Source organism: Hypanus sabinus, chromosome 3 (genome assembly GCF_030144855.1).
Source record: "Hypanus sabinus isolate sHypSab1 chromosome 3, sHypSab1.hap1, whole genome shotgun sequence".
Classification (NCBI taxonomy): domain Eukaryota; kingdom Metazoa; phylum Chordata; class Chondrichthyes; order Myliobatiformes; family Dasyatidae; genus Hypanus; species Hypanus sabinus.
This window is the reverse complement of record NC_082708.1, coordinates 180,587,832-180,614,228: the sequence shown is the minus strand read 5'-3', so window position 1 is coordinate 180,614,228 and position 26,397 is coordinate 180,587,832. Positions and strand designations below refer to the sequence as shown.

The following is a 26,397-nucleotide window of genomic DNA, read 5'->3' as shown; positions in this document are numbered from 1 at the left end:
TTTATTATTATCACTTGTACCAACATTCAGGGCACAGCTTATCTTGCATACTGTTCGTACAGATCACAAAACGTGCTGAAGTAGGACAAGTTAAAATTATAACAATGTGGAATGAAGTGTAAAAACTACAGAGAATTTGCACTGCAGGAAACCAATAAAGTGTAAGATTATTTTTACTTCGATTTTATTTAGATACTGCATGGAACAGGCCCTTCCGGCCCTTTGAACCGCAGCCCTCAGCAACCCCATATTTAACCCTGCCCTAATCAATGGATAATTTACAATGACCAACGAACCTACCGACCGATACGTCTTTGGATTGTGGGAGGAAACCAAAGCACCCAGAGGAAATCTATCACAGGGAAAAACTTACAAACTCCTTACAGGCAGTGGTGGGAATTGAACCTGGTTCGGTGGTACTGTAAATCATTGTGTTAACCACTACCCCACCGTGCCACCCTAACAGGCAGATTGTGAGATGAAGAGTCCATTTTATCACACAAGATAACCTTTCTGGAGTTGATAATTGGGATAGATTGAGTGGATAGCCAGAGAATTTTCCCATGGTTGAAATGGCTAGTACCAGGGGACATAATTGATTGGAGGAAAGTATAGGGTGGATGTCAGTGGGAAGTCTTTTACAGAGTAGTGGGTGTGGGCAACACGGTGCCAAGGGTGTTGGTAGACGCAGATACATTATGGGCATTTGAAGAAAGTATTAGATAGGCACACAGGAGATAGAAAATGGTGAGCTGCTGTATATAGGAGGGAAGGGTAATATTGATGTTGGAGTAGGAAAAAAGGTTGAAGACTTCTAAAGATATACAGTGGAGAGCATTCAGAATGGTTGCATCACCATCTGGTATGGAGGGGCCACTGTATAAGATCAGAAAAAGGTGCAACATAGTGGTAAGCTCAGCCAGTTCCATCATGGGCACTAGCCTCCCCATCATCCAGGAGACCTTTAAGAGGCTACGCCTCAAAAAGGCAGCATCCATCATTAAGGACCCCTATCATCCAGGACATGCCCTCCTTTCATTGTTACTATGAAGAAGAAGGTACAAGAGATAAACGCACGCACGCACGCACGCACACGCACTTACTTACTTACTTTCAGGAACAGCTTCTTCTCTTCCACCATCGGATTTTTGAATGGACAATCAACCCACATCCACACCACCTCAGTATTTTCTTCTCTCTTTTTTGCACTACTGATTTTTTTTCTTATATATACTTCTTAGTGTATTTATAGCTTCTATTACCATGTATTGCAATGTACTGCTACTGCAAAACAGCAAATGGCATGACATTTGCCTTTGATATTAAATCTGACTCTGAATCTGAAAAGGTTGGCCCAATTTCATGGGCTGAAGGGCTTGTAGTGTTCTGTGTTCTACATGGACAGAGTATGGAGTGCTGTGGTCTAAGTGTGGGTTGATGAGAATAATCAGAATAGCAGCTCAGCATGGACTACATAGGCTGAAAGGCTATTTCTGTACTGTAGTGCTCTGTGACTCTAAAACAAGATTAATGTGGATAACAACCTCCAATAGCTTACACAAGGCTCGGGATAAGAAACAGGGACCAATGGACACCGTTTTAAAATGAACAATCTTGCCTGAAGTATCAACTGTTTATTCTTTTGCATTGATGCTACCTGACCAGTCCACACTTGCCGTACCCTGTACTCTCAGAGGGTGATGAGAGTGTGGGATGAGGGGACACTAGAAGTGGGTGGATGCAGGTTCGATTTCAATAGTTAGAGAAATTTGGATAAGTACAAGGATGGGTGGGGTATAGAAGGCTATGGTCCAGGTACAAGTCCATGGGACGAGGAAAAATAATAGTTGGGCACGGACTAGATGAGCCGAAGGATTGCTGTAGTGTTCCATGACTCTGACTCCAAAACCTGTTGAGATCCTCCAACACTTTGTGTTTTGTTGTAAAATGATGGATGGAAGACACAGAAGTGTATATGAGGAATTAGTTTTACTTGGAGCTGTAATAATCTGGAACTGACTGCCACTTAAATTATTGAAAACAGACAATCAGGTCTTTCCCAAGAGAATTTGGTTTAGCATTTAATACTGTCATTCCCACAATCCTGATTGAGAAATTGAAGAACCTGGGCCTCTGTACCTCCCTCAGCAATTGGATCCTTGACTTCCTAACCGGAAGACCACAGATTGGTGATAACGTATCCTCTTTGCTGACGATCAACACGGCACACCTCAGGGGTGTGTGCTTAGCCCACTGCTCTACTCTCTGTATGCACATGACTGTGTGGCTAGGCATAGCCCAAATACCATCTACAAATTTGCTGATGATACAATCATTGTTGGTAGAATCTCAGGTGGTGACGAGAGGGTGTACAGGAGTGAGATATGCCAACTAGTGGAGTGGTGCTGCAGCAACAACCTGGCACTCAATGTCAGTAGGATGAAAGAACTAATTGTGGAATTCAGGAAGGGTAAGACGAAGGAACACATACCAATCCTCATAGAGGGATTGGAAGTGGTGAGAGTGAGCAGTTTCAGGTTCCTGGATGTCAAGATCTTTGATGATCTAACCTGGTCCCAACATATCAATGTAGTTATAAAGAAGGCAAGACAGTGGCTATACTTCATTAGGAGTTCGAAGAGATTTGATATGTCAAGAAATACACTCAAAAATTTCTATAGTTGTACTGTGGAGGGCATTCTGACAGGCTGCATCACTGTCTGGTATGGAGGGGCTACTGCACAAGACTGAAAGAAGCTGCAGAAGGTTGTAAATCTAGTCAGCTCCATCTTGGTTACTAGCTTACAAAGTACCTAGGACATATTTAGGGAGTGGTATCTTAGAAAGGCAGTGTCCATTATTAAGGACCTCCAACACCCAGGGCATACCCTTTTCTCACTGTTACCACCAGGTAGGAGGTACAGAAGCCTGAAGGCACACACTCAACGATTCAGGAACAGCTTCTTCCTCTCTGCCATCTGATTCCTAAATGGACATTGAAGCTTTGGACACTACCTCACTTTTTTTTAATATACAGTATTTCTGTTTCTGCAGGTTTCAATAAACGTAATTGATTTTCTTGTTCATTATTATTATCTTTTATTTTATTTATTATTTTTTCTCTCCGCTAAATTATGTATTGCATTGAACTGCTGCTGCTAAGTTAACAAATTTTGCGTCACATGCCAGTGATAATAAACCTGATTCTGATTATGCTTCTGAACTACAGTCACTTGCCCATCCATTGAGATGATCCTACAACCAGAGAACTCACTTTAAGGACTCTTGATCTTGTTATTTCATGTTCTCTTTATTTATTGCAATTTATTTATTTCTATTATGGGGTTATTGAGTATGCCTGGAAGAAACTGAATCAGAGAATTGTAAACAGTGACATATATGTAGCTTTGATAATACATTCCTTTTCATTTTAAAAATCTTTTTATTAATTATTATTGAAGATTAACAAAAAAGATACATTAAGTCAATATGGCAAGATATACAATAAAGAATTAAATTAGTAAATAACTGATTAACAAGGCTAAGCAATATATCAATAATAATAAGAGAAAATAAAGTGTTGAGAATTTTTTTTTTTGAAAAAAAGAACCCTTACTAACTGAAAAAAACAAACAACATAAACTGATTGGGAGCACAACCCTGGAGCTATAAAGCTTCCAAAGAAAAAAAAATCAATACGCCAACTCAAATCCACTTAAAAAAAATCGGAAGGAAACCATATTAATTAACTCAAATCAAATGATAGTAGTGGGTGAATGAACCCCACCTTTTCTCAAAATCAAATCAAGGATCGAAAGTTCGACTTCTGATTTTCTCCAAACTAAGGCATAACATCACCTGAGAGAACCACTGTATCAAAGTAAGAGCAGAAACATCTTTCCATTTCAACAAAATAGCCCTTCTGGTCAATAAAGTAACAAATGCAATCACACGTTGGTCCGATGGAAAAATACCATGAATATATTGAGGAACTATACCAAATAAAACTGTCAATTTATTAGGTTGTAAATTAATTTTTAAAACTTTCCAAAAATGTTTCAGTACAGAACACGACCAAAACACGTGTGTCAATGTAGCTGTCTCGGTTTTACATCTGTCACACTGACTATCAACATTAGAAAACATTTTAGACAGTCTCTCCTTTGTTAAATAGTAACAAAGTACAATTTTAAATTGAATTAGATAGTGATTGGCACAGATCGAAGAAGAGTTAACCAACTTCAAAATCTGCAACCAACCTTCTGTTATCACGGTCATGTTAAGCTCTCTCTCCCAATCTTGCTTAATCTTAACTGAAGGGCAATTGTGCTGTTGTAACAATAAATAATAAATTTTCCCAATAAAACCCTTCACTAAAGGGTATTACATTCATTTTGAACTTCGAAACAATCAGCTCAATCTCTCCTCAGCCTGGGATCATGCAGCCATGAAAGTTATGGCTCAGAAGTTGTGTCTATGCTATGCTGGGGTAAAATAAGGGGACTGGAAAACTTCAGTTATAAAGAGAGGCTGGATAGGCTGGTAGATTTTTCTGAATTTGAATTATTTCAACTGTTTGATGAGTGATCACATCATCACATCAGAGGTGATATTCCTAGTGCTAGTTAGGTATAAAAGTGTGAGAACTTACTGGAAATGAGTCAAAGAAAGAGAGACCGGATGTAACAGCAAAGTAAAGGCTATTAGTTTCAAATACTTGTCTTATTTCCAATCCGCACAGATTGTGGTCTTCTGGTTAGGAAGTCAAGGATCCCGTTGCTGAGGGAAGTACAGAGGCCCAGGTTCTGTAGCTTTCCAATCAGGCTTGTTGGAATGAGGGTATTAAATGCTGAGCTATAGTCAATAACTGGCATCTTGACATAGGTATTTGCATTGTCCAGGTGATCCAAGGCTGCGTGTCTGCTGCAGATCTATTGTGGCGATAGACAAATTGCAATGGGTCCAGGTCTTACCTGGGACTGGTATTGTTTCTAACCACGACAAACCTCGACTTATTCATGTAACACACACAAAATACTGGAGGAACTCAGCAGTTTGTGTGTGTTACCTGGATTTCCAGCATCTGCAGATTTTCTCTTGTTTGTGAGTAGTCTACTGATTCAATTTATTTTTTAGGTAAACTTCTTGTTGTAACTTACAGGTTTTATTACTATGAATTGCAATGTACTGCTGCCACAAAGCAACATATTATGCAATATATTTCTGGGAGTACTAAAATAGATTCTGATAAATGCGTGCTGGAATTATGTAAATAAGTTTGGCCTCTTGCCCATTCCAAAGTTTAATTGCTCTACCAAAGAAAGCTGTAGTTCATTTGCAAGCATGCAATATTTTGAAATTCCTTTTCTAATCCACACCATTCACCATGTTTCATAGCACGTAAGGAGAGATAAATAGGGCCAAGGTCTTGAGTCACGTACATAAAATGCCAGCGAACATCAGCATGCCAGGCAGCATCTATGGAAATGAGTAAATAGTCGAGGTTTCGGGCCAAGACCTTTCTTCAGGATTGGAAAGGAAGGAGGAAGATGCTAGAATAAAAAGTTGGGGTAAGGGGAAGGAGGACGAGCTAGAATCTGGATGGGCGAGAAAGGTAAAAGTCTGGAGAAGAAGGAATTTGATAGGAGAGAGGGCCATGGAAGAAGGGGAAGAAGGAGGGGCACCAGGGTAAGGTGATAGACAGGTGAGTGGAGAAGGTAATAGGTCAGAGTGGGAAATTGGAAAAGATACAAGGGAGAGGGAAAAAAATTAAAGGAAAAAAAACTAATGCCATCAGGTTGGAGGTTATCCAGGAAGAATATGAGAGGTTGTCTACTGTATCCAGTGTTCCCGAAACAGCCTCTTTTACACTGGTGAAACCCGACGTAAATTGCATGTCTGCTCCGTCCACCAAGAACAGCATTTCCTGATGGTCAACCATTTTAATTCCAACCTCCATTCCCATTCCAACATGTTGGTTTGTGGCCTCCACTTTTGTCATGATGATGCTACTCTCAGGATGATGAAGCATCACCTCATATTCCATTTGGTTGGCCTCCAACTTGATGGTATGAACATCAATTTCTTCATCCAGTAAAGAAAAGTTTCTCTCACTTCTCTCCTCTGTTTCCCACTTTGACCTTTTACCTCTTTCACTCACCTGTCAATCACCTCCCCCATTGCCCCTCCTCCTTCCCTTTCTCCTATGGTCCACTCTCCTCTCCAATTAGATTCCTTCTTCTTCAGCCGTTTTTCTTTCCACCCACTGGGCTTCAGCTATCATTTTATAGCTAGTCCTCCTTCTGCAGCTCCAACCTTTTTGTTCTGGTGGCTTCTTCCTTTCCTTCCAGTCCTGAAGAAGGATCTTGACCCAAAATGTTGACCGTTTATTAATTTTCAAAGATGCTGCTGAGTTCCTCCAGCATTTTGTGTGTGTATTGCTCTAGAAGAATTTCCAGCATTTGCAGAATCTCTTGTGTTTAGAATATGAGATCACCGGAGAGCATGCAGATGTGATGCAATGTTGGGAAGCAGTGTTTCACTTATAAGGAGAGTGTGGAGAAGCTAGTTCTATTCTCCCTGGAATGTAGAAGGTTAATGCTCATGCATCTTGGTAGAAGGAATAAAGGTGGAGACTATTTTCTAAACTGGGAGCAAATTCATAAATCGGAAATGCAAAGGAATTTAGGAGTCCTACTGCAGAATTCCCTAAAGGTTAATTTGCAGGTTGAATTGGTAAGGAAGACAAATGCAATGTCAGCATTCATTTCAAGAAGATTAGAATATAAAAGGAAGATTATAATGCTGAGGTTTTATAAGGCATTGTCGGACCTTGGTTGAAGTATGGTAATCAGTTTTGGACACGTTATCTAAGAAAGGACATGTTGACATTGAAGAGCGCCCAGAGGAAGTTCATGAGAATTATGATCTCGGGAATGAAAGGGTTAGTGTATGAGGTGTATTTGATGGCTTTGGGCCTGTAATTTCAAAGACTGAGGGAGAGGGATCTCATTGAAACTTATTGAATATTGAAAGGCCTCGATAAAGTGCCCTTGGAGAAGGTGCCTCTGAACAAAAACTGAGGAGGAATTTCTTTAGCCAGATGGTGGTGTATCTGTGCAGTTCATTGCCATGGATGACTGTTAGGCCAAGTCACTTTATAGCGGAGGTTGATAAGTTCTTGATTAGTAAGGGTGTCAAAGGTTATGGGAAAAAGGCAGGAGAATGGGGTTGAGAGGGAAAATAAATCAGCCTTGATAAATGATGGAGCAGAATGTGGGTGAAAACTGGAGCATGCAGAGGAAATACTGGCAGTCACTCGGGACAGACTCCTTCCAGGCAGGGATCAAACCCTGATCTTACAGATAGTGCTATAAAATTTTGAGCTAACCACTGCACTCCCATGCCGCTCCAGAAGGGACTCAGCTTGGATAATTAACTATTTATTCCCCTCCATAGAATCTGCCTGGCCTGCTGAGTTCCTCCAGCATTTTGTGTGTGTTCCTCTGCAGTTCCAACATCTGCAGAATCTCTTGCATCAGTGTATTTTATATCGGATTTCTCCAGAAGAAGTATTTCGATTTAACAGTTGGGGTTACACTTTTAGTAACATTCACTTCTCCCCTGCAGGAAAATGTTGCTTGAAAAACCGAAGGGAAATCAACAAATCTCAAGCACATGAGCTAGCTGCAGTGGAAAAACTGAACTCAAGGAATACCACAGAGGTGAGGTTGCCTGCCCTTGCTCTTTCAAGGTTCAAGGTTCAAAGTAAATTTATTGTCAGAGTACATCACTGTGAAGTACTCTGAATTTTGTTTTCTTGTGGGCATTCTCAGTAGATATAAAGAAATGCAATTAAAAAACTACATACGAAACAAAGATGGGCTAACCGCCAATGTGCAGAAGATAATAGATCATATAAATACAAAAAGAAAAACAAAATAACATTAATAATAAATAAATGCATAATAAATAACATAGAGAACATGAGTTGAAGGGTCTTTGAAAGTGAGTCCATGGGTTGTGGAATCAATTCAGTGTTGAGGTGAGTAAAGTTATCCATCTTGGTTCAGGAGCCTGATGGTTGTAGGGTAATAACCGTTCCTGAACCTGGTAGTGGTGGACCTAAGGTTCCTGTACCTTCTTTGTGATGGCAGCACTGAGAAGAGAGCCTGTGCTAGATAGTGGGGGTGCTCGATGATGGATGCTGCTATCTTATGGCAGCGATCTTTGTAAATGTGGGGAGGGCTTTTTCTGTGATTGGGTGGGCTCTATCTGTCACTTTTTGTATGTTTTTCCATTTTTGGGCATTGGTGTTTCCATCCCAGGCTGTGATATAATCGGTCAGGACACTCCACTGTGCATCTATAGCCGTCTGTCAAAGTTTCAGATGACGTGATGAATCTGGGAAACTTCTGAGATCTTTTCTGCTCTTTACTTTTGAAGAGGTGTAAACTGGAGTTCAGACCAGGAATTATTTCCAATTTCATGTGACAAATAAAATTTTATTTAGCCTCGAGGTCCATGCTGGTTTTCAGGGCAATTCCATTCCTCAAACCACCAGACTAGACATGCCCAGGGATCATTGCTGATGAAAATGGCAGAGATTGTCATTGAAACCTTGGTTAAAATTGATAGCTGTACCTGGCTGGAAGACAGAGAAGAGTTTCGTTCCCCCAATATTTCTCTCGACCTTGCTCTCTCCCACATGCCTAATAGCACTGCTGTTCACAGTTTCTCAAACTCACCAATTACAAGTTCAAATTCAAGTTTATTGTCATTCATCTGTATACTGTACATATACACTGCCAAATGAATGGAATGTTCCTCTGGACCAAGGTGCACAACGAGGTACATATAACTTATATACAACACTTAAATGAACATTACCACAAATGAATTAACATATAATAAAAAATAGTGCAGGAATAATCTATTGATTATTATGGAAGACAGTTAAAGATTTAAAGATTAGCTTTGTCTGTCACATGTACTTTGAAACATAAACTGAAATGCATTATTTGCATCAAATCAGTGAGGATTGTGCTGTGCAGCCTACCAGTACCACCATGCTTTACATGTCATTGTAGCGTGCCAGGACTTACTAACTCTAACCACACATCTTTGTGCTGTGGGAAGAATTCTAATCTATTAGTCAGCATGCCTTCGGGATGTGGGAGAAGTATGAAACACCCTGAAGGAAAATCCACCCCACACAGTCACAAGGAGAGCATGTGGATGGCGTGTTCAGAATCCACCCTGACTTGCTACATGTCCCTGTAGCCCCTATGCATTGCACACCTCTACTGCTCTTGAAGTGTTGGTCATCCGTCACTTGGTGTGCGACTTATCATTTTGTTCATTTTGAACATTTGAACCTTTTGGTGAAGGCAATCTTTTACCCTTTCTTTATCTTTTGTTTTGTGCTGCAAAGGATCTGGACAACTCCACCGCTACTGTATTATTTCCCACCAGTCACCTTAGGTACAGCCTAGCATTACCTTATGGATATACATCAATCTTTATATGGAAGATATCTTATATATTTATATTTGAAACCCCCCCCCCCCATTTCCTTGGACTGTGTAGGTATAGGGAATACACACTTTGGTCATGCCAAACCCGTGAGACTGGGATGTCTCTCCCAGCCCACACCCCGGTTTGTGTGGATGCTGTGTAATTTGCTTTCCTGTTACAATTTGGTCCCAAGAAATAGCAGGCAGCACAGTACATATGATTAAAGGAATGATATTTATGGATGATAACTTAGTAAAGGGTTAGTAAACTAACCCTTTAGTTACCGTCCATAAATATAATATGCCATAATCCATAAATATAATTTCTTTAGAAAAGAAAGAAAAAGCAAGAAGAGCCCATTATAAAACATACAAGGTAAATGGTAGGACACTGAGGAGTGCAGTAGAACAGAGGGATCTAGGAATACAGATACAAAATTCCCTAATAGTGGTGTCACAGGTAGGTAGGGTATTAAAGAGAGCTTTTGGTACATTGGCCTTTATAAATCAAAATATTGAGTATAAGAGTTGGAAAGTTATGATGAGGTTGTATAAGGCATTGGTGAGGCCGAATTTGGAGTATTGTGTGGAGTTTTGGTCACCGAATTACAGGAAGGATATTAATAAGGTTGAAAGAGTGCAGAGAAGGTTTACAAGGATGTTGCCGGGACTTGAGAAACTGAGTTACAGAGAAAGGTTGAATAGGTTAGGACTTTATTCCATGGAGCGTAGAAGAATGAGGGGAGATTTGATAGAGGTATATAAAATTATGGTGGGTATAGATAGAGTGAATGCAAGCGGGCTTTTTGCACTGAGGCTAAGGGAAAAAAAAACAGAGGACATGGGTTAAGGGTGAAGGGGGGAAAGTTTAAAGGGAACATTGGGGGGGGGGTTTCTTCATACAGAGAGTGGTGGGAGTGTGGAATGAGCTGCCAGATGAAGTGGTAAATGTGGGCTCACTTTTAACATTTAAAAAAACCTTGGACAGGTACATGGATGAGAGGTGTATGGAGGGATATGGGTCAGGTGCAAGTCAGTGGGACTAGGCAGAAAAATGGTTCGGCACAGCCAAGAAGGGCCAAAAGGCCTGTTTCTGTGCTATAATGTTCTATGGTTCTATAATTAAGCAGTCAAATGTGCACAGGTTGGAACTCAACTCCTTCAAAAGTCATATTCACTGGTCCTCATAGACCTCTGCACCATAGTCCATCGAATCACGATTCCTCACCAGGTCGAATCCTACAACTGGTTCTCTTCAGTGTTTTCTCGCTTCATCTCCCGCCACCCAAAGACTCCAGCTCACACCGGTATCAGGCACACAACAAAAAAACCCTCTCCCCTGATTGGATGGCTTATATTCCAAAGCACTCAATATCCCTAACCATAACCCAAGCACTGCTTCTACAGAAAGACCATTACGTTAGCAGTAAAACGTTTCTCAGAATTTTACATATTTATCATGTTTTATATTTTTATTATTATTTGTGTTCTTTATCTTTTGTTTTGTGCTGCAAAGGATCTGGAGTAGCAACATTATTGTTCTCTTTACACTTGTGGATAGGAAATGACTAACAGTCTTGAGTCTTGAATCAACACACCCAAAATGCTGGTGGAACGCAGCAGGCCAGGCAGCATCTATAGGGAGAATGAAGGGTCTCGGCCCGAAACATCAACGTTGATTCTCCCTATAGATGCTGCCTTGGCCTGCTGTGTTCCACCAGCATTTTGTGAGTGTTGCTTGAATTTCCAGCATCTGCAGATTTCCTTGTGTTTGAGTCTTGAATCTTAACTTACGACTTCTAGTTTCAGGCTCATCCAACCTTAGAGAAAAAGTCAGCTTGCATTTACCCTATCTATACCTCTTCTAATTTTGCAGACCTCTATCAAATCTCCCCTCATTCTCCTACACTCCAGAAAATAGAGTCCTAAGCTATTGAAACTTCTCCTATAATTCAGGTTCTCCATTCCCAGCAACATCCTTATAAATCTTCTCTGTAACTCCTTGTAAAATCTTCTCCATACTCTTTTAATCTTATTGATATCTTTCTTGTAGGTCAGTGGCCTGAATTGCTCACGATACTCCAAATAGGCCTCACCAATGTCTTATCTAATTTCAACATAGCATCCGATACAATTTCAACATACAACTTCACAACTTCAACATTACACAGAAACAGGCTGGTTGGCTTAATCAGTGCATGCTGATGATTCCAATTGAATATTTTCCTGTCATTATTCAAACATCCAAACATACCAAACATCCACACCATAAGATATACAGGTTTCCCCCACTAGCCGAAGGTAGACCGTTCCTATGACATGGTTCGTAAGCCGGAATGTCGTAAATTGAAGACGCAATTACCATCTATTTATGTGGGAAAAATTTGTGAGCGTTCACCCATCCAAAAAATAACCTACCAAATCATGCCAAATAACACATAAAACCTAAAATTAAATAAAATAGTAAAAGCAGGAATGTTATGATAAATACACGGCCTGTATAAAGTAGAAATACTTTTCTGCAATCATTGCAGTACTGTCTAGCGTAGCGAAAATCTCACGCAAACGCTCTCAGCAGAAACATTTGGCGCAAGCGCACTCGACAGCACTCTTGGCCGAAGCGCTCTCCAATAAACTTTAATCTATGAAGCTGCCAAATGAAACCAAATAAGAAATCATACCAAATAACACATAAAAATACAAAAATATATAAAGAAGAAATAATGTATGTACAGTGTAGTTTTACTTACTGGAATCGGGAAGATGTCGTGGTTACTCGAAATGACCGGGAGAGGCAGACAATTCTTCGAGATGTTTAAACCTTTATTTGCAAACAAAGGCTGAGGCAATCAATGAACTTGTCACCGAAAGCCCACCGATCTCCGGTGTACAGCATTCTTTATAGTAATTTCTTATCTCAGTTACATTTCAGTTTTATCAGCATACCCAATCAATTTTTAGTTGCATATCATCTATACATTAACTATACATTACATCTATACATTACAATCGCTCTTGCCTAGCTCTCGGTGCGTCACCATTTTTTCTCTCCAGTTCTCATTGGGGCCCCATTCCTGGCCAAGGTTATTTTTTCAGACAACCTCCCTCACATTACATTTCCTGCTCGTACCATCCTGTCCGCCACCGTTATCTCTTACTAAACAAAGGCTGAGTATAATACATGGAGTACATTTCAGCTAATTAGTGCTGCTAGCTAGACAGGTGTTCTGTAATTGCCGCAGTATGCAGCTAAGAGAGTACAAAGTATCTAGTTAAAACAATACATAGCAAAATGTGTCTAGTAAAATAATACATAGTAATATTCAATACATAGGAGTGATTACATAGTGGAGTAAATAGTACATAGTGGTTATATTTCAGATATATATAGTGATTATGTCAGGTATATTTCTCAAAAAAGACAGTGAGCACACTGATGATGGTGTTAGGCTGAGTCGTCGGAGGTTGGGGCGGTGGGAGACTGGGGTGTCATCTCATCGTCGTCTGTTTCCATCAGGGCAGACAGGTCACTTTCTTCTATGTCTGCCTGCCTCAAGTGTCGAAGGTCGAGGTTCGTCGTCTGCTGTGGCTTGCAAAACGACAGTATGCTTGACTGCTTAGCCTCGCGCATTTTTCTATCATACAGTTCTTCGTAAGCACTCAAACCATCCTGCAAAGAGACCCTAAACCTACATACCCTTTCAAAATCAAAGTCATACTCTTCTGCAATCATTGCAGCGTTGTCAATCGCAGCGAAAATCTCACGCAATTGCTTCACGTTCTGTTCTGGACGACTTCACTTTCGGGCCGATCGCTACTGCGTTCGGTTTCGATTGCTATCCTTTCCTTTCAACAGCTCTTCATCTCTCAATTCTTGGTCATGGGATGCCAAAACCTCTTTAACGTCATCTTCATCAACTTCCACAAACCCAGCCTCCTTAGCCAAACTCAGTATTGCCGTATTTATTGTTGATGGTTCGAAGCCTTGAAAATCAGTCACTGCTTCAGGACATAGTTTCCTCCAAGTGCCATTTCTCATCGAGACTGTTAGTCTATCGAGGGCATCTCCAATGTTGGCGATTGCCAGTTTAATATTGTACTCTTTCCAGATCTCTCATAAAGATGCTTTGGAGTTCCTCTCTGTCAATGGCAATAAAACGCATCACATTTTGCGTATAATAAGCCTTAATTGTGGCCATTAGGCCTTGGTCACACGGCTGCAGCAACGATGTGGTGGCGGTAAGAACGCAACACGAATGTTACCACCATTCTCAGTAAGGCCAGGTGGATGAGCAGCACAATTATCGATTATCAGAAGACACTTATTATCGAGGTTATCTTCTCTACAGTATTTTTCAACAAAAGGATTAACATATCCACTCATGTACTCAGAAAAAAAGCACTTGGGTATTCCAACCTCTTGAATGTGAACGGAACACAACGGGAAGAGTTTTCTTATCAACGCCTTTAAGTGCCCTCCGATTTTCCGAATGGTACACTAGTAGAGGCTTAAGGACAGCATCACCAGTGGCGTTAATAATAGGCAATAGGGTAAACCTGTCCTTCGATGCCTTGTGCCCCTTAGTCTGCTTTTCTTCTATCGAAATAAATGTCTTGCTCGGCAATCTTTTCCAATATATTGCAGTTTCGTCATAGTTGCTTCATAATTATTTTCTTCAGTTCTTCTGGGAACTTTTCGGCAGCTTCAGTATCAGCCGAAGCACTCTTTCCAGTAAACGTTAAACTATGAAGCTGCCCTCGTCTCAGAAACCGATCAAACTACCCATGACTGCCTTTAAATTCCACTTTCGCAACACTTTCATCACCATCGTCCAGTGCTTTCTATATTAGCTTATTAAAAAGACTGACTGGTTTCTCCTTAAGTATAACTTAATGGAACACCACGCTCTGTACACCCATCAATCCATTCAAACAATAGACTTTCCATTTTATCCATTATTGGATACCGACTAAAAGAGACCACTTTGCTATGAGCAGAACCAACAGTAACACCGGCAGCTTTCAAGATTCCTTCTCACCGCGCATAAATAATGTGAATGGTTCAACGCGCAGACAATGTCCTTACTTCATTAACCACGATCGAAACGCTTAATTATGTCTAGTTTCACGCTAAGTTTAACACCCTTACAAGCTCCTTTAGAATACCTTAGAACTCATCTTGCTAACGGATGCACAAACTTTTTAGGCAATGCCGGGAGTTTAGGCAATGTTCGTAAATCGAACATTCGAAAAACGGGGGACATCTGTATATGGTTGTCTCTTGTGCAGGGCGGCGATGGGTTTTTTTTTATGAGGGCGAGTTGTGACTCTCAACCTGGTGCAGATGGAGAGCGCACTCAGGAGCGGCCTGTCACTGGATCGAACTCGGGAACCTCCGTTCTCAAGCCCGGCGCTGATCTCACCGCGCCACCAGCCGACCTGTTTTGCACAATGTAACCAGTGCATGAAAGATATTAAAGTGGAAAACCCTTGCACAGAGACGATCCCACTATCGCGGCCTCAGAAGTCAGGATCCAGTGGCACGAACAATCATTACGTCTGGCAACTTCCTCGGCTGCATTGAACGGCCGCATCTCCTTCAGCGCTCTGCCGCGCCCCACGCACTCCACAATGCGCTGCTGCAACGCCGCCTCAGACGTTGAGCCCCCGGGGTTTCCTCCACCTGATCCGCCGAAGCAGTCTTCACATGCTGAGATCCTATCTCACCGAGGGTTTCAGACCCGTTGGCCACCTGCACCTGGTTCAGCCGGACTGTCGAAGCTGTTGCCCGGGGTGTAGCCGCTGTCGCATGCAAACAGCTATGAGGAGCCATAGGTGAGAGCTGGGCGTTGATGGATGGGGACCAATAGATGACGAGCCACTCCAAGGAGTGTGACAAGCCCCCCCCCCCTATCTAGAGGTGCTATCCCTACCATGCACCCCACCATAAGATATAGAACAAGAATTCAGCCCATTTGTCCCATCAAATCTGCTCTGTCATTCAATCATGACTACTTTTTCCTCAGCCCCATTCTCCCTCCTTCTCCCCATAACCCTTAACTCCCTCACCAATCATTCTCTGCCTTAAATACTCAGAGAGACCTGGCCTTCACAGTCCTCTGTGATAACGAATTCCACAGATTCACTAACCTCTGGCTGAAGAAATTCCTCTTCCACTTAGTTATAAATGGATGTCCCTTTACTCTGAGGTTGTACCCTTGTATCCTAGGATTTCGTACTGATGGAACCATCACCTCAATCCAGACTTTTCAGTATTGCTCCTCCTCCATTGAGTTCAGGCCCAGAGACAACATGCATTCTTCATCAAGTGCGTTGCATTCCTGGGAGCATTCTGGTGAGCCTCCCCTGGACCCTCTTAGTGGAAACAGCGATGATGTATTAAGTGGAGGCAAAATCAATGTGGTCACTGTTCTTAGAATAAAGAAGTTCCTTCTAAATTCCCCATTAGAAGTGTTGTCAAAAATTAGTCTCCAGTGCAGTGTATGCATGCAAAAAACAGCAAATGGTAAAGAACACACAAACATGTTTTACTCTCATTTTCAGGGACTCTTCATCTCACGTCCACAATATTTTGTTTGTTTATTTGTTATTATTATCATTTATTTTTTCATAGCTCGAGCTGGTAAAATCTGAGGTACGGGCATTGCCAAGCACACTCATTTGTCAATTGCCAGGAACTTTCGGACTTTTCTAGTGGTGTTTAGTATTGTGCCTTTCTGAAGATTGACATAGATATTACTGTATAGCCCTAAAATTGATTAGGGAATTATCAACTTCCACCTTAAATATACTCATGGATTTGACCTCCAATGCAGTCTGTGGCAGAGCATTCCACAGATTCACTACTCTCTGCATTCTTCTAAACTCCAATGTGTACAGGCCCAAAGCTGCCAAACACTCCTCATATGTTAACCCCTTCATTCCTGGAATTATCCTCTTGAACCTCCTCTGGAGTCTCTCCAATGACAGTACATCCTTTTTGAGATATTGGGCCTAAAACTGCTGACAGTACTCCAAGAGTGGCCTGATTAGTGTCTTTTTAAAATCTTTTTATTGATTTTAAACAAACATAAATGAAACATGAATACAAAGAGCTTGAAAGTACATAATTAATAGGTTAAAGTATAAATACAAATAGATGATAATCCATATATAATAACCTCCCAAACTCATAGTAGTTACAAAAAAATTGAGAAAATAAGAACCCCCCCCAAAAAAAACCTAACCAACATGGGCCATTGCATTATATCAATTATACACAGTAGCGTCAATAACGCTGCACCTCCATCCAGATAATTAAGGATGATAAGAGTAAGGTTTAGGAAAAGTCAGTTTAGCTCATATGTAAATGTTGAATAAATGGTTTCCAAGTTTCTTCAAATTTGACTGAAGGGTCAAAGACAACATTTATAATTTTTTTTAAACTCAAATAAGAAGTAGTTTGAGAAAACCACTGAAATTTAGTTGGAGGATTAATTTCTTTCCAGTTCAATAAGATAGATCTAGACACTAATGTAACAAATGCAATCATCCACCGAGCTGAGGAGGATAAGCAACTATTATCCACCATTGGTAAACCGAAAATTGCAGTAATAGGATGCGGTTGCAATTTGATATTCAGAACTGTTGAAATAATACCAAAAATATCTTTCCAATAATTTTGCAAGCAGGGGCAAGACCAAAACATGTGGGTCAATGAAGCGACTTCAGAATGACATCTGTCACAGGTTGGATTAACATAAGAATAAAATTGAGCAAGTTTACCCTTGGACATGTGAGCCCTATGTACGACCATAAATTGTATTAGGGCATGTTTAGCACAAATAGAAGAAGAATTGACTAATTGTAAAATTTTCTCACACTGCTCTGTGGGTTTAAGACAGTGAAGTTCTTTTTTCCCATTCCTTCTTAATTTTTTCTGATAGATTAGTGTCTTATAAAGGCTCAGCATTATCTCCTTGCTTTAATATTCTATTTTCCTTGAACTAAATGCCAACGTTGCATGTGCCTTCTTTACCACTGACTTGATCTGTAAATTAACCTTCTGAGAGTCTTGCATGAGGACTCCTAAGTCCTTCTACATCTCCGATGTTTGAACCTTCTCACCATTTATATAATAGTCCACACTATTGTTCCTTTTATGAAAATGCATTATCATACATTTCCTAACTGTATTCCATCTGCCACTTTTTTGCCCATTCTTTCAATTTGTCTAAATCCTGCTTCCTCAGCACTACCTACCCCTGCACCGATCTTTGTATCATCTGAAAACAAAGCCATCAATTCCATTATCCAAATCATTGACAAACATTGTGAAAAGTAGCGGACCCAATACTGGCCCCTGAGGAACACCACTAGTAACTGGCAGCCAACCAGAAAAGGTCCCCTTTATTCCAGCTTGCTGCCTTCTGCCTGCCAGCCGTTCCACTATCCATGCCAGTATTTTTCCTGTAATGCCAGAGAATTTAATCTTGTTAAGCAGCCTCATGTGTGGCACCTTATCAAATGCCTTCTGAAAATCCAAGTAAGTGACATCCATTGCCTCTCTTTTCCCCACCCTGCTTGTTACTTCCTCAAGGAAATCTAACAGATTATCAGGGAATATTTCCCTTAACAGAAACCATGCTGACTTTGACTTATTTTATCTTTAGTCTTCAAGGGCCCTGAAACCTTATTCTTAATAATAGACCTCAACACTTTCCCAACCACTGAGGTTAGGTTAACTGGGCTATAATTTCCTTTCTTTTGCCTTCCTCTCTTCTTAAATAGTGGAGTGACTCTTTAAACAGAAAACCCACTGCTCTCTGTCGTATGTTAGTCCCTCCTTTACTCTCTTCCCCATCCAACACTTTGATATCCCTCTCTCTAACTTTTCTTCCCGGCAGGAGATACAGGGTGATCAAGAGGACCAAATGCGTTACCTGTTGCGGATTGAAGGCAAAGAATGGCTGTTGTACCTCACAAAGGCACGGTAAGCATGAATCTCTTAATAAACAAACTGTGACACTGGAATTCTATTCAGACTAAGCCATTCAAGGTTTCATAACTCAGATTACTGATATCAGCACATCGTCATGGGAACACAATATTTACAAGAATTGAACATGATTCAAAAGATCACTTCTTGACTGTTTATCTCCACTTAATTTCTAACGATACAGCAAACCTATTATCCTGACAATCTGATGAGGCCCTAACAAAGAAGACTTGCAAAAATATTGCAAGGCCTTGAAGGGAGAGGCTGTGTGGGCTTCAAATTTATATTTGGAATGTAGGAGACCATGGGTTGACCTTAGAGGTGTAGTGCAGTCATTAGATTTGTGTATGCTGCTTGTTTAAGATGAATGGACAGCCACCACATCGTCCTTGACATATTGGAGTCAAGGTCCTGTGGCATGGAATTCAAGAGCGCTGGGGACCCTTCACTGCTACAGCCTTCCTCCACCTTCATTACCACTGTGATCTGTCATCATGTTCCACCAGCACCACTGTTGAGACCTTGGTTGGATCCCCCTTTTGGGAAGCTCCCCTTGACCTTACCACCACAGGTAACCCTTGCAGGACATAAGCTTCAGGCAGCATCACCGTTAGGACCTCAGAAACTCACAAGACTCTCCACCATGACAAGATGACGATCCTTAGAAAAGGTGTTTGAAATCACAAAGGGCATAGACAGTTTGAATGTACACACCTTAAACTTACACTCTTTAATTCTCTGTCCCAATGTACGTTTAAAATGCAAGGAGAGGCATTAAAAATTACTATAAGTTACAATAAGAAATATTTCGAGTAAAAGAGTCATAGAAAAGTACATCATAGAAACAAGCCCTTCGGCCCATTTAGTCCATGCTGAAACCATTTCAGCAGCAGCAAGACTATAGCTCTCCATACCTCTACTATCCATGCACCTATCCAAATTTTGCTTAAGCATTGAAATCCAGCTTGCATGCATCACCAGTGAAAAACAAATATGCAGTGCAAACAGAGAGAGGCGATGGGCAGGCAAGGAGATAAGGTGAGACAGGGAAAAGTGGGTGGGGAATGGTGAAGGGGAGGGGCATTACTGGAAGTTTGAGAAATTGATGTTTGTACCATCAGGTTGGCAAGATCCACAAACCTGCCTGACCAGGTAGCCTCATTGTTTCTGCTTGTTCCTGCATTACTGAACTCATATCTGCAGTCCGCAACTCAGTTTTATCACCCCCCAGTTCAGGTTCAGTCCCTTCCTACCTACATCCCTGATACTTCATTTTTTTCAATGAGTTCAAGTTCCCTGGCCCAGAGCATCATATTTTCAGAAAGGATGTCCAGTCCCTATATGCTTCAGTCCCTCACCAGGAAGGTTTCAAAGCTCTCTGTTTCATTCTGGACACCAGACCCAACAAGTTCCCCTGCACCACCACTCTCCTCCATCTGGCGGAACTTGTTCTCACTCTCAACAATTTCTCCTTTGGCTCCTCCCACTTCTTTCAAACTAAAGGTATAGCCATGGGTACTCATGTGGGTCCCAACTAAGCTTGCCTTTTTGTTGGCTACATGGAACAGTCTATATTCCAAGCCTACACTGGTGTCACTCCCCTTCTTTTCCTATGCTACATCGATGACCACATTGATACTGCTTCCTGCACCCTTGCCAAGCTCGTCGACTCATCAACTTTGCCTCCAACTTCCACCCTGTCCTCAAATTTACCTGGTCTATTTATGACACCTCCCTCCCCTTTTTTGATGTCTCCTCTCTACATCTGGAGACAGGTTATCGACTGATGTCTATTATAAACCATTGACTCTCACAACTACCTTGACTATACCTCTTCCCACCCTGTTACTTGTGAAAATGCCATCCCCTTCTCTCAATTCCTCCATCTCCACCGCATCTGCTCTCAGGATGAAGTTTTGCTTTACAGACAAAGGAGATGCCCTCCCTCTTTAAAGAAAAGGGCTTCCCTTCCTCCACCATCAACACTGCCTTCAACTGCATCTCTTTCATCTCACGCGTGTCTGCCATCTTCCCATCACCCCACCAGGAATAGGGACCAGCACCTAATTCTCCATAATTTCCTCCATCACCAACGTGATCCCACCACCAAGCACATCTTCCCACCCCCCCACTTTCTGCTTTCCACAGGGATTGCTCCCTATGTGAATCCCTTGTCCATTCATCCCTCCCCACTGATCTTCTCCTGGGACTTATCCTTGCAGACAGGTCAAGTGCTACACCAGTCCCTACATCTCCTCCCTCACTAACATTCAGGGCCCCTAACAGTCCTTCCAGATGCAGTGATACCTCATCAGTGATTCTGTTGAGGTCTTCTGCTGTATCCAGAGCTCCTGATGAGGCCTCCTGTATATTGGTGAGACCGATTGGGAGATCTGAGATCTGAGCACCTACGGTCCATTCACCAGATAAAACAGGATTCCTATTGGCCACCCATTTTAATTTCATTTCCTATTCCCATTCCGATATTGTCTATCCATGGCCTCCTCCACTGTTATGATGAGGCCACACTCAGGTTGGAGGAACAACACCTTATATTCCATCTGGGTAGCTTCCAAACCAATGCCATGAACATTGATTCCTCAAACTTCACTCCACCCCATCCCTTCACCATTCCCCATCCCCTTTTCCCTCTCTCACCTTATTTCCTTACCTGCCATCACCCCCCTCTGTTGCTCCTCCCATATTTCTTTCATCCATGGCCTTCTGTCCTCTCCTATCAGATTCCCCCCTTTCCAGGCCTGTATCTCTTTCACCAATAAGTTTCTCAGCTCGTTACTTCACCCCCACTAACTCCCAGTTTCACCTGTCACTTGTTGTTTCTCTCTCCCCTCCCCTCACATCCTTACTCTGAAACTTCACCTCTTTTTCCTCCAGTCCTGCTGAAGGGTCTCAGCCTGAAACATCGACTGTACTCTTTTCCATGGACGCTGTCTGGCCTGCTGAGCTCCTTCAGCACTTTGTGTCTGTTGCTTGGATTTCCAGCATCTGTATATATTCTTTTGTTTGTGAGAGGATAAATGAAGCCAGAGGAGGGGGAAGGTTGGTGAGTGGAGGGAAATGGGGATGAAATGAGAACTTGGGAGGTGAAAGGTGGAAGAGGTAAAGGGCTGAAGAAGAAGGAATCTGGTAGGAGAGGAGTGTGGACCATGGGAAACAGGAAAGGAGAAGGCACTAAAGGAAGGTGATAGCTAGGTGAGGAGAAGAGAAGGGACAAGAGGGGAGTCAGACTTGTGGAATGGTAAAAGAGAGAAGGGGGAGGGGGAGAAATATCAGAAAATAGAGAACTCGATGTTTATACCATCACTTTGAAGGATATTGAGACGGAGTATGAGATATTGCTCCTCCAACCTGAAAGTGGCCTCATCATGGCAGTAGAGGAAGCTATGGTCCGACATGACAGAAGGGGGAGTGGAATTAAAATGGGTGGCTACTAGGAAATCCTGCCTGTTGCTGATAGAGTGAATGTGCTTGATAGAATGCCAAATATCTTCACTACTCTGTTTATCTGGGGAGAAGGGCATATGCCCCGTTTTGCATCTTCAGAGGAAACCTCTTTATCCAGGCAACAATAAGAATATGCACCTCTTAAAGTCCAACCTTATGTCCCCATTGTGAGAGGTGGAAATGGGTCAGGCCAGCCAACAGGGCTCTGGTGAAGCGGTATAGGCCAGTCCCGTCTTTTTCGGTTGTTCATCGGAATCCGATGACGATGTCCACTCCTTTAACGGTGAGATCTTTGATGACTATACAGTCCTATCCTGGACCCACAAGCTCTATTGTAGGTGGGGCATGTATAGTGGTGGTAGTGATGGCGACTATGTCTGCATTTCTCCTGACTCTTTTCTGCTGTCTCCTGGTTGTTCTTTCCATCTCCAGAATACAAACCCCATCCCTACATGGCTGTCGCCAAGTGTTACGGTCAGCAACAACATCCTCCAGGTCCTTGGGTCTGATCTTGCACTTCCAGTCCCCTGTACAGTGAATCCAATGGATTGAAGAAGCATCGATGAATTCCAACCATAACATCGACTTCAGAGGATGATAGAGATGGGAGGTCATCAATAGCCTAGGCTCCACTGGGAACTTAGGGCCCAAGAGAAGAGAGAGAGAGAGAACTAGGAATATGGAGATTATTCCCTCAGGTCAAGCAGAAAAGCAGCAATTTACAGAGGCTGAGAGAGGAAGAAGTTGTAGGCACTGATGGTTGGGACAAGAGAAGATAAAAGGGAGCTGAAACATAGTGTGAATTGGTTGGACTCATTAGACTGAATCTCTGTGAACCTTCAGTGATCTTTAAAATGGTATTTTCTGCATGTTTTACAATGCAGATGTTCTTTTCTGTATTTCTCCAGAGAAATACTGGCTGAGACCTACAGTGAAACCTACTACTTACCAGATGGATCCATGGTAACCAAGACTCGCCACCAACTTGTGAGTGTTGTTGCTTAAACATCACATAGAATTGAAGGATCAATCACAAGTCATTCAGTCCATCTGGTCAAGGATGGTGTTAATGATTCAGACAATCTTCCTCACAGCTAAACACATTTTTTCTAGTGTAATTAGCCTTCTTAGTGATACTATGAATTTTCATCAGAAGCAGATAGAACATGGAAAAGAAGATCACAGGGGAATGTCCTAAATGCTTCTACCATCTTTCCTGGAATCCTGTTCTGGCACCTACCACTTTCTGTGTATAAAACCTGCTTTGTTCAATGCCATGACTGATGAAGGCAAGAATGTCTTAAGCCTCCTTTATCTCCCTATCTCAGATTCATATTCATTTATTTAATACATGTGCACTGAAGCATACAGTGAAATGCATAATTTGCAATAACAACCAACACAACCTGAGAATGTGGGTGGGCAGCCACCAACTGTCGTCATTTGTTCTGGTACCAGCGTAACATGGCAACTATGTTCAGCAGAGCAGCACCAGCATAATGCCACAACAACCCTCTTTCCCACACAGACAGGCCCTCCAACTCCAGCACAGGCTGCCTCTGGGCCTTTCCACCCTATTTTTTTTCTTCAAAGTTCAAAGTACATTTATTATCAAAAGAAGTACAGTATGTAGCATACAACCCTGAGCTTCACCTTCCCACAGACAGCCCCAAAACAAAGAAGCACGATGGAATCTGTTCAAATAAAAAAATTAGACACCCAACGTGCAGAAAAACAAATTGCACCATCAGCAAAAAATGAGAACAAACACAGAATATTAACTCTCAAACCACAGAGTCACTGAAACGTTATCTAGGAATGTTCAGTTTATTTCAGTTTAGCACTGAGTCTTTTGTTGACTGCAGGCTGCAGAGTCAGTCTGCTGTGATCAAGTTGCCACTTTCAGGGGGCTATGGACGTGCACCCCAAGGTCTCTTTGTGCTTTAAAGTCCTGCTATGAACTATTTATTTTTTCTCTTGAGTTTGACCTTCCAAAATGCACCACCTTATACCTTTTCACATTAAGCTAGCTCCAGCTGATGGTTCGCTGCCCAAAATTCTAACTAATCTCTATCCTATAATGACAAAGATCTTATAAATAATAGCTTTACTTGCACAAGTACATCGAGACATAAAGTGAAGTACTTTATTTGTGTCAAATCAAATCAGTGATGATTGTGCTTGGGCAGCCTGCAAATGTCGCCACACTTTGGGCACCAAAATAGCATGCCCTCAACTCACTGACCCCAACCCACATGTTTATCAAATGTGGGAGGAAGCCAGAACACCTGGAGGAAACCTACACAGACATGGGAGAATGTACAAACTCCATACAGAAAGCAGCAGGAATTGAACCCCAATCTTACTGTGGCTACTACATGTTGAGCAAACCGCTACGTTACCGTGACAACCTTATTATCCCCAATTCCGCCAATTTTTGCGTCATCTACAAACTTACAAATCAACCCACTTACACATTCATCCAAATCCACAACACACTTCCTAAGCAACAAAAATCCCAGAAAAGATCCCTGGGGAACACCACTGGCCACTGACCTGTCGTTGATAAAGTATTGCTCCACCACTATCCTCTGTGTTCTGTGACCAAACCAATATTGGATCCAATTTACCAAGTCACCATGGAACCAATGTGAGATTATAATTTCAAGTAATCAATGACATTTGGAATTCAGACATCAATAATGCAGAAATTGAAGGCAGAGTACAAGGTTAATAGCAGGATTTTTAGCAATGCATCATACTTCAAAGTTGTTGCTCAAGTTGATAGGGTGGTTAAGGAAGTGTATGGTGTGTTGGTCTTCATTAGTCAGGAGACTGAGTTCAAGAGCCTCAGTGTAATATTTCAGCTCTATGCCACTGTGGTTAAACCACCTTTGGAGAGGCTGTTTCCTATGGTGGGAGAGTCTAGGACCAGAGGGAACAGCCTCAGAATACAAGTGTGTCCCTTTAGATGAGGAGGAATTCTTTCTCCGGAGGGTGATGGATCCATGGAATTCATTGGCATAGATGGCTGGGGAGGCCAATCATTGAGTACATTGCAAGTGGAGGTCAATAGGTTCTTAATCAGTAGGGGTGTCAAAGATTACAGCGTAAAAACAGGAGTATGGAGGTGAGAGGGATAATAAATCTGTGATGATAGAATGGTAGAATGCTAGAACAATGCTACTCCTATGTATTATGGTCACATTTGGAGTATTGTATTCAGTTCTGGTTGCTACATTATAAGAAGTATGTGGAAGCTTTTGAGAAAATGCAGAGTAAGTTTACTAGGATGATGTCTTATTAGGAAAGGATGAATAAGTAAGAGCTTTACTGTTTACAGTAAAGTACAATGAGAGGTGACGATAGAAATGTACAAGATGATAAGAGGCATAGATAGAGAGGACAGCCCGAGGCTTTTCCAAATGACTAATATGAGAGGGCTTTCATTTAAGTAGACTGTTGGAATGTCAGAGATAGGTTTGTTACACAGTGAATGATAAGCGCATGGAATCTATTGTTGTGGGTGTTGTTAAAGGCATTAGGAAAATTTAAGAGATTCCTAGAAAGGCAGAAGGACGAAAGGAAAATGGAGGGCTGTGTGGGAGAGAAGAATTTGATTGATTTTGGAGCCTGCACTATGATGTATTGTCCTGTATTCTATGCATCTGGTTTAATGCTTGGTTTTAGGGGTGAGACTGCCACCCACACTGCTCAGTGGACAATCTCTCCAGGATGTCCTCCCTAGACTGTCTCCTTTACTGGTCTGATCTCTATGAGACTCTAGACTACAGTACTATTTACCTTCAGCTGGCCTCAACTGGCCTATCAAGTGGATGATTGCGGATGAACAATAAATGGAAACAGAAACAATTACAGATACTGGAATTACTCAGCAGGTCATGCAGCAACGACAAGGAGAGAGAGAAACAAAGATAATGTTTTGAGTAAATGGCAGGGAAAACTTAAACTAGGAGAAATTAAAACTTTTTTAAATTGACATTTCCCAATTCCAATCAAAAAGTCATTAATGAGAAACATTCAGTCTGTTTCTATCTCCAGAGGTGCTGTCTGACCAGCTGGGTGTTTAATGAGAAACAAACAGCCCACTGGAGGAACTCAGTGGGTCGAGCAGCATCTGTGGGAGGAGAGAAGTTATTGACATTTCAGGCTTTTAATCTCAGCACACAAGGCTGGAGGAACTCAGCAGGTCAGGCAGCATCTGCAGAAGTGAATAAACAGTTGATGCTTCAGTCCAAAGCCCTTCTTCGTGACTGGAATGGAAGGGGGAAGATGTCAATAATTCCTTTCATAGAATCATAGAGCACTACAACACAGAAACAGGTCCTTTGGCCTAGCTTATCTGTGCCAAACTATGAATCTGCCTAGACCCATTGACCTGCACCTGGACCATAGCTC

At 41.8% G+C, this 26,397-nt stretch overlaps 1 protein-coding gene across 2 annotated transcripts in view; it reads left to right on the top strand.

The window, feature by feature from the left end:
* The window catches only part of LOC132391936 (snake venom metalloproteinase BmooMPalpha-I-like), a 130,132-nt gene that overhangs the window by 74,614 nt on the left and 29,121 nt on the right, over positions 1–26,397 (top strand). For both annotated transcript variants that reach the window (XM_059965739.1, XM_059965738.1), the window contains exons 2-4: positions 7,630–7,724; positions 18,422–18,507; positions 22,887–22,965. In XM_059965739.1, coding sequence (XP_059821722.1) covers positions 18,449–18,507; positions 22,887–22,965 — 138 coding nt within the window. In that variant the 5' untranslated portion in view covers positions 7,630–7,724; positions 18,422–18,448. The remainder of the gene's footprint in view (positions 1–7,629; positions 7,725–18,421; positions 18,508–22,886; positions 22,966–26,397) is intronic.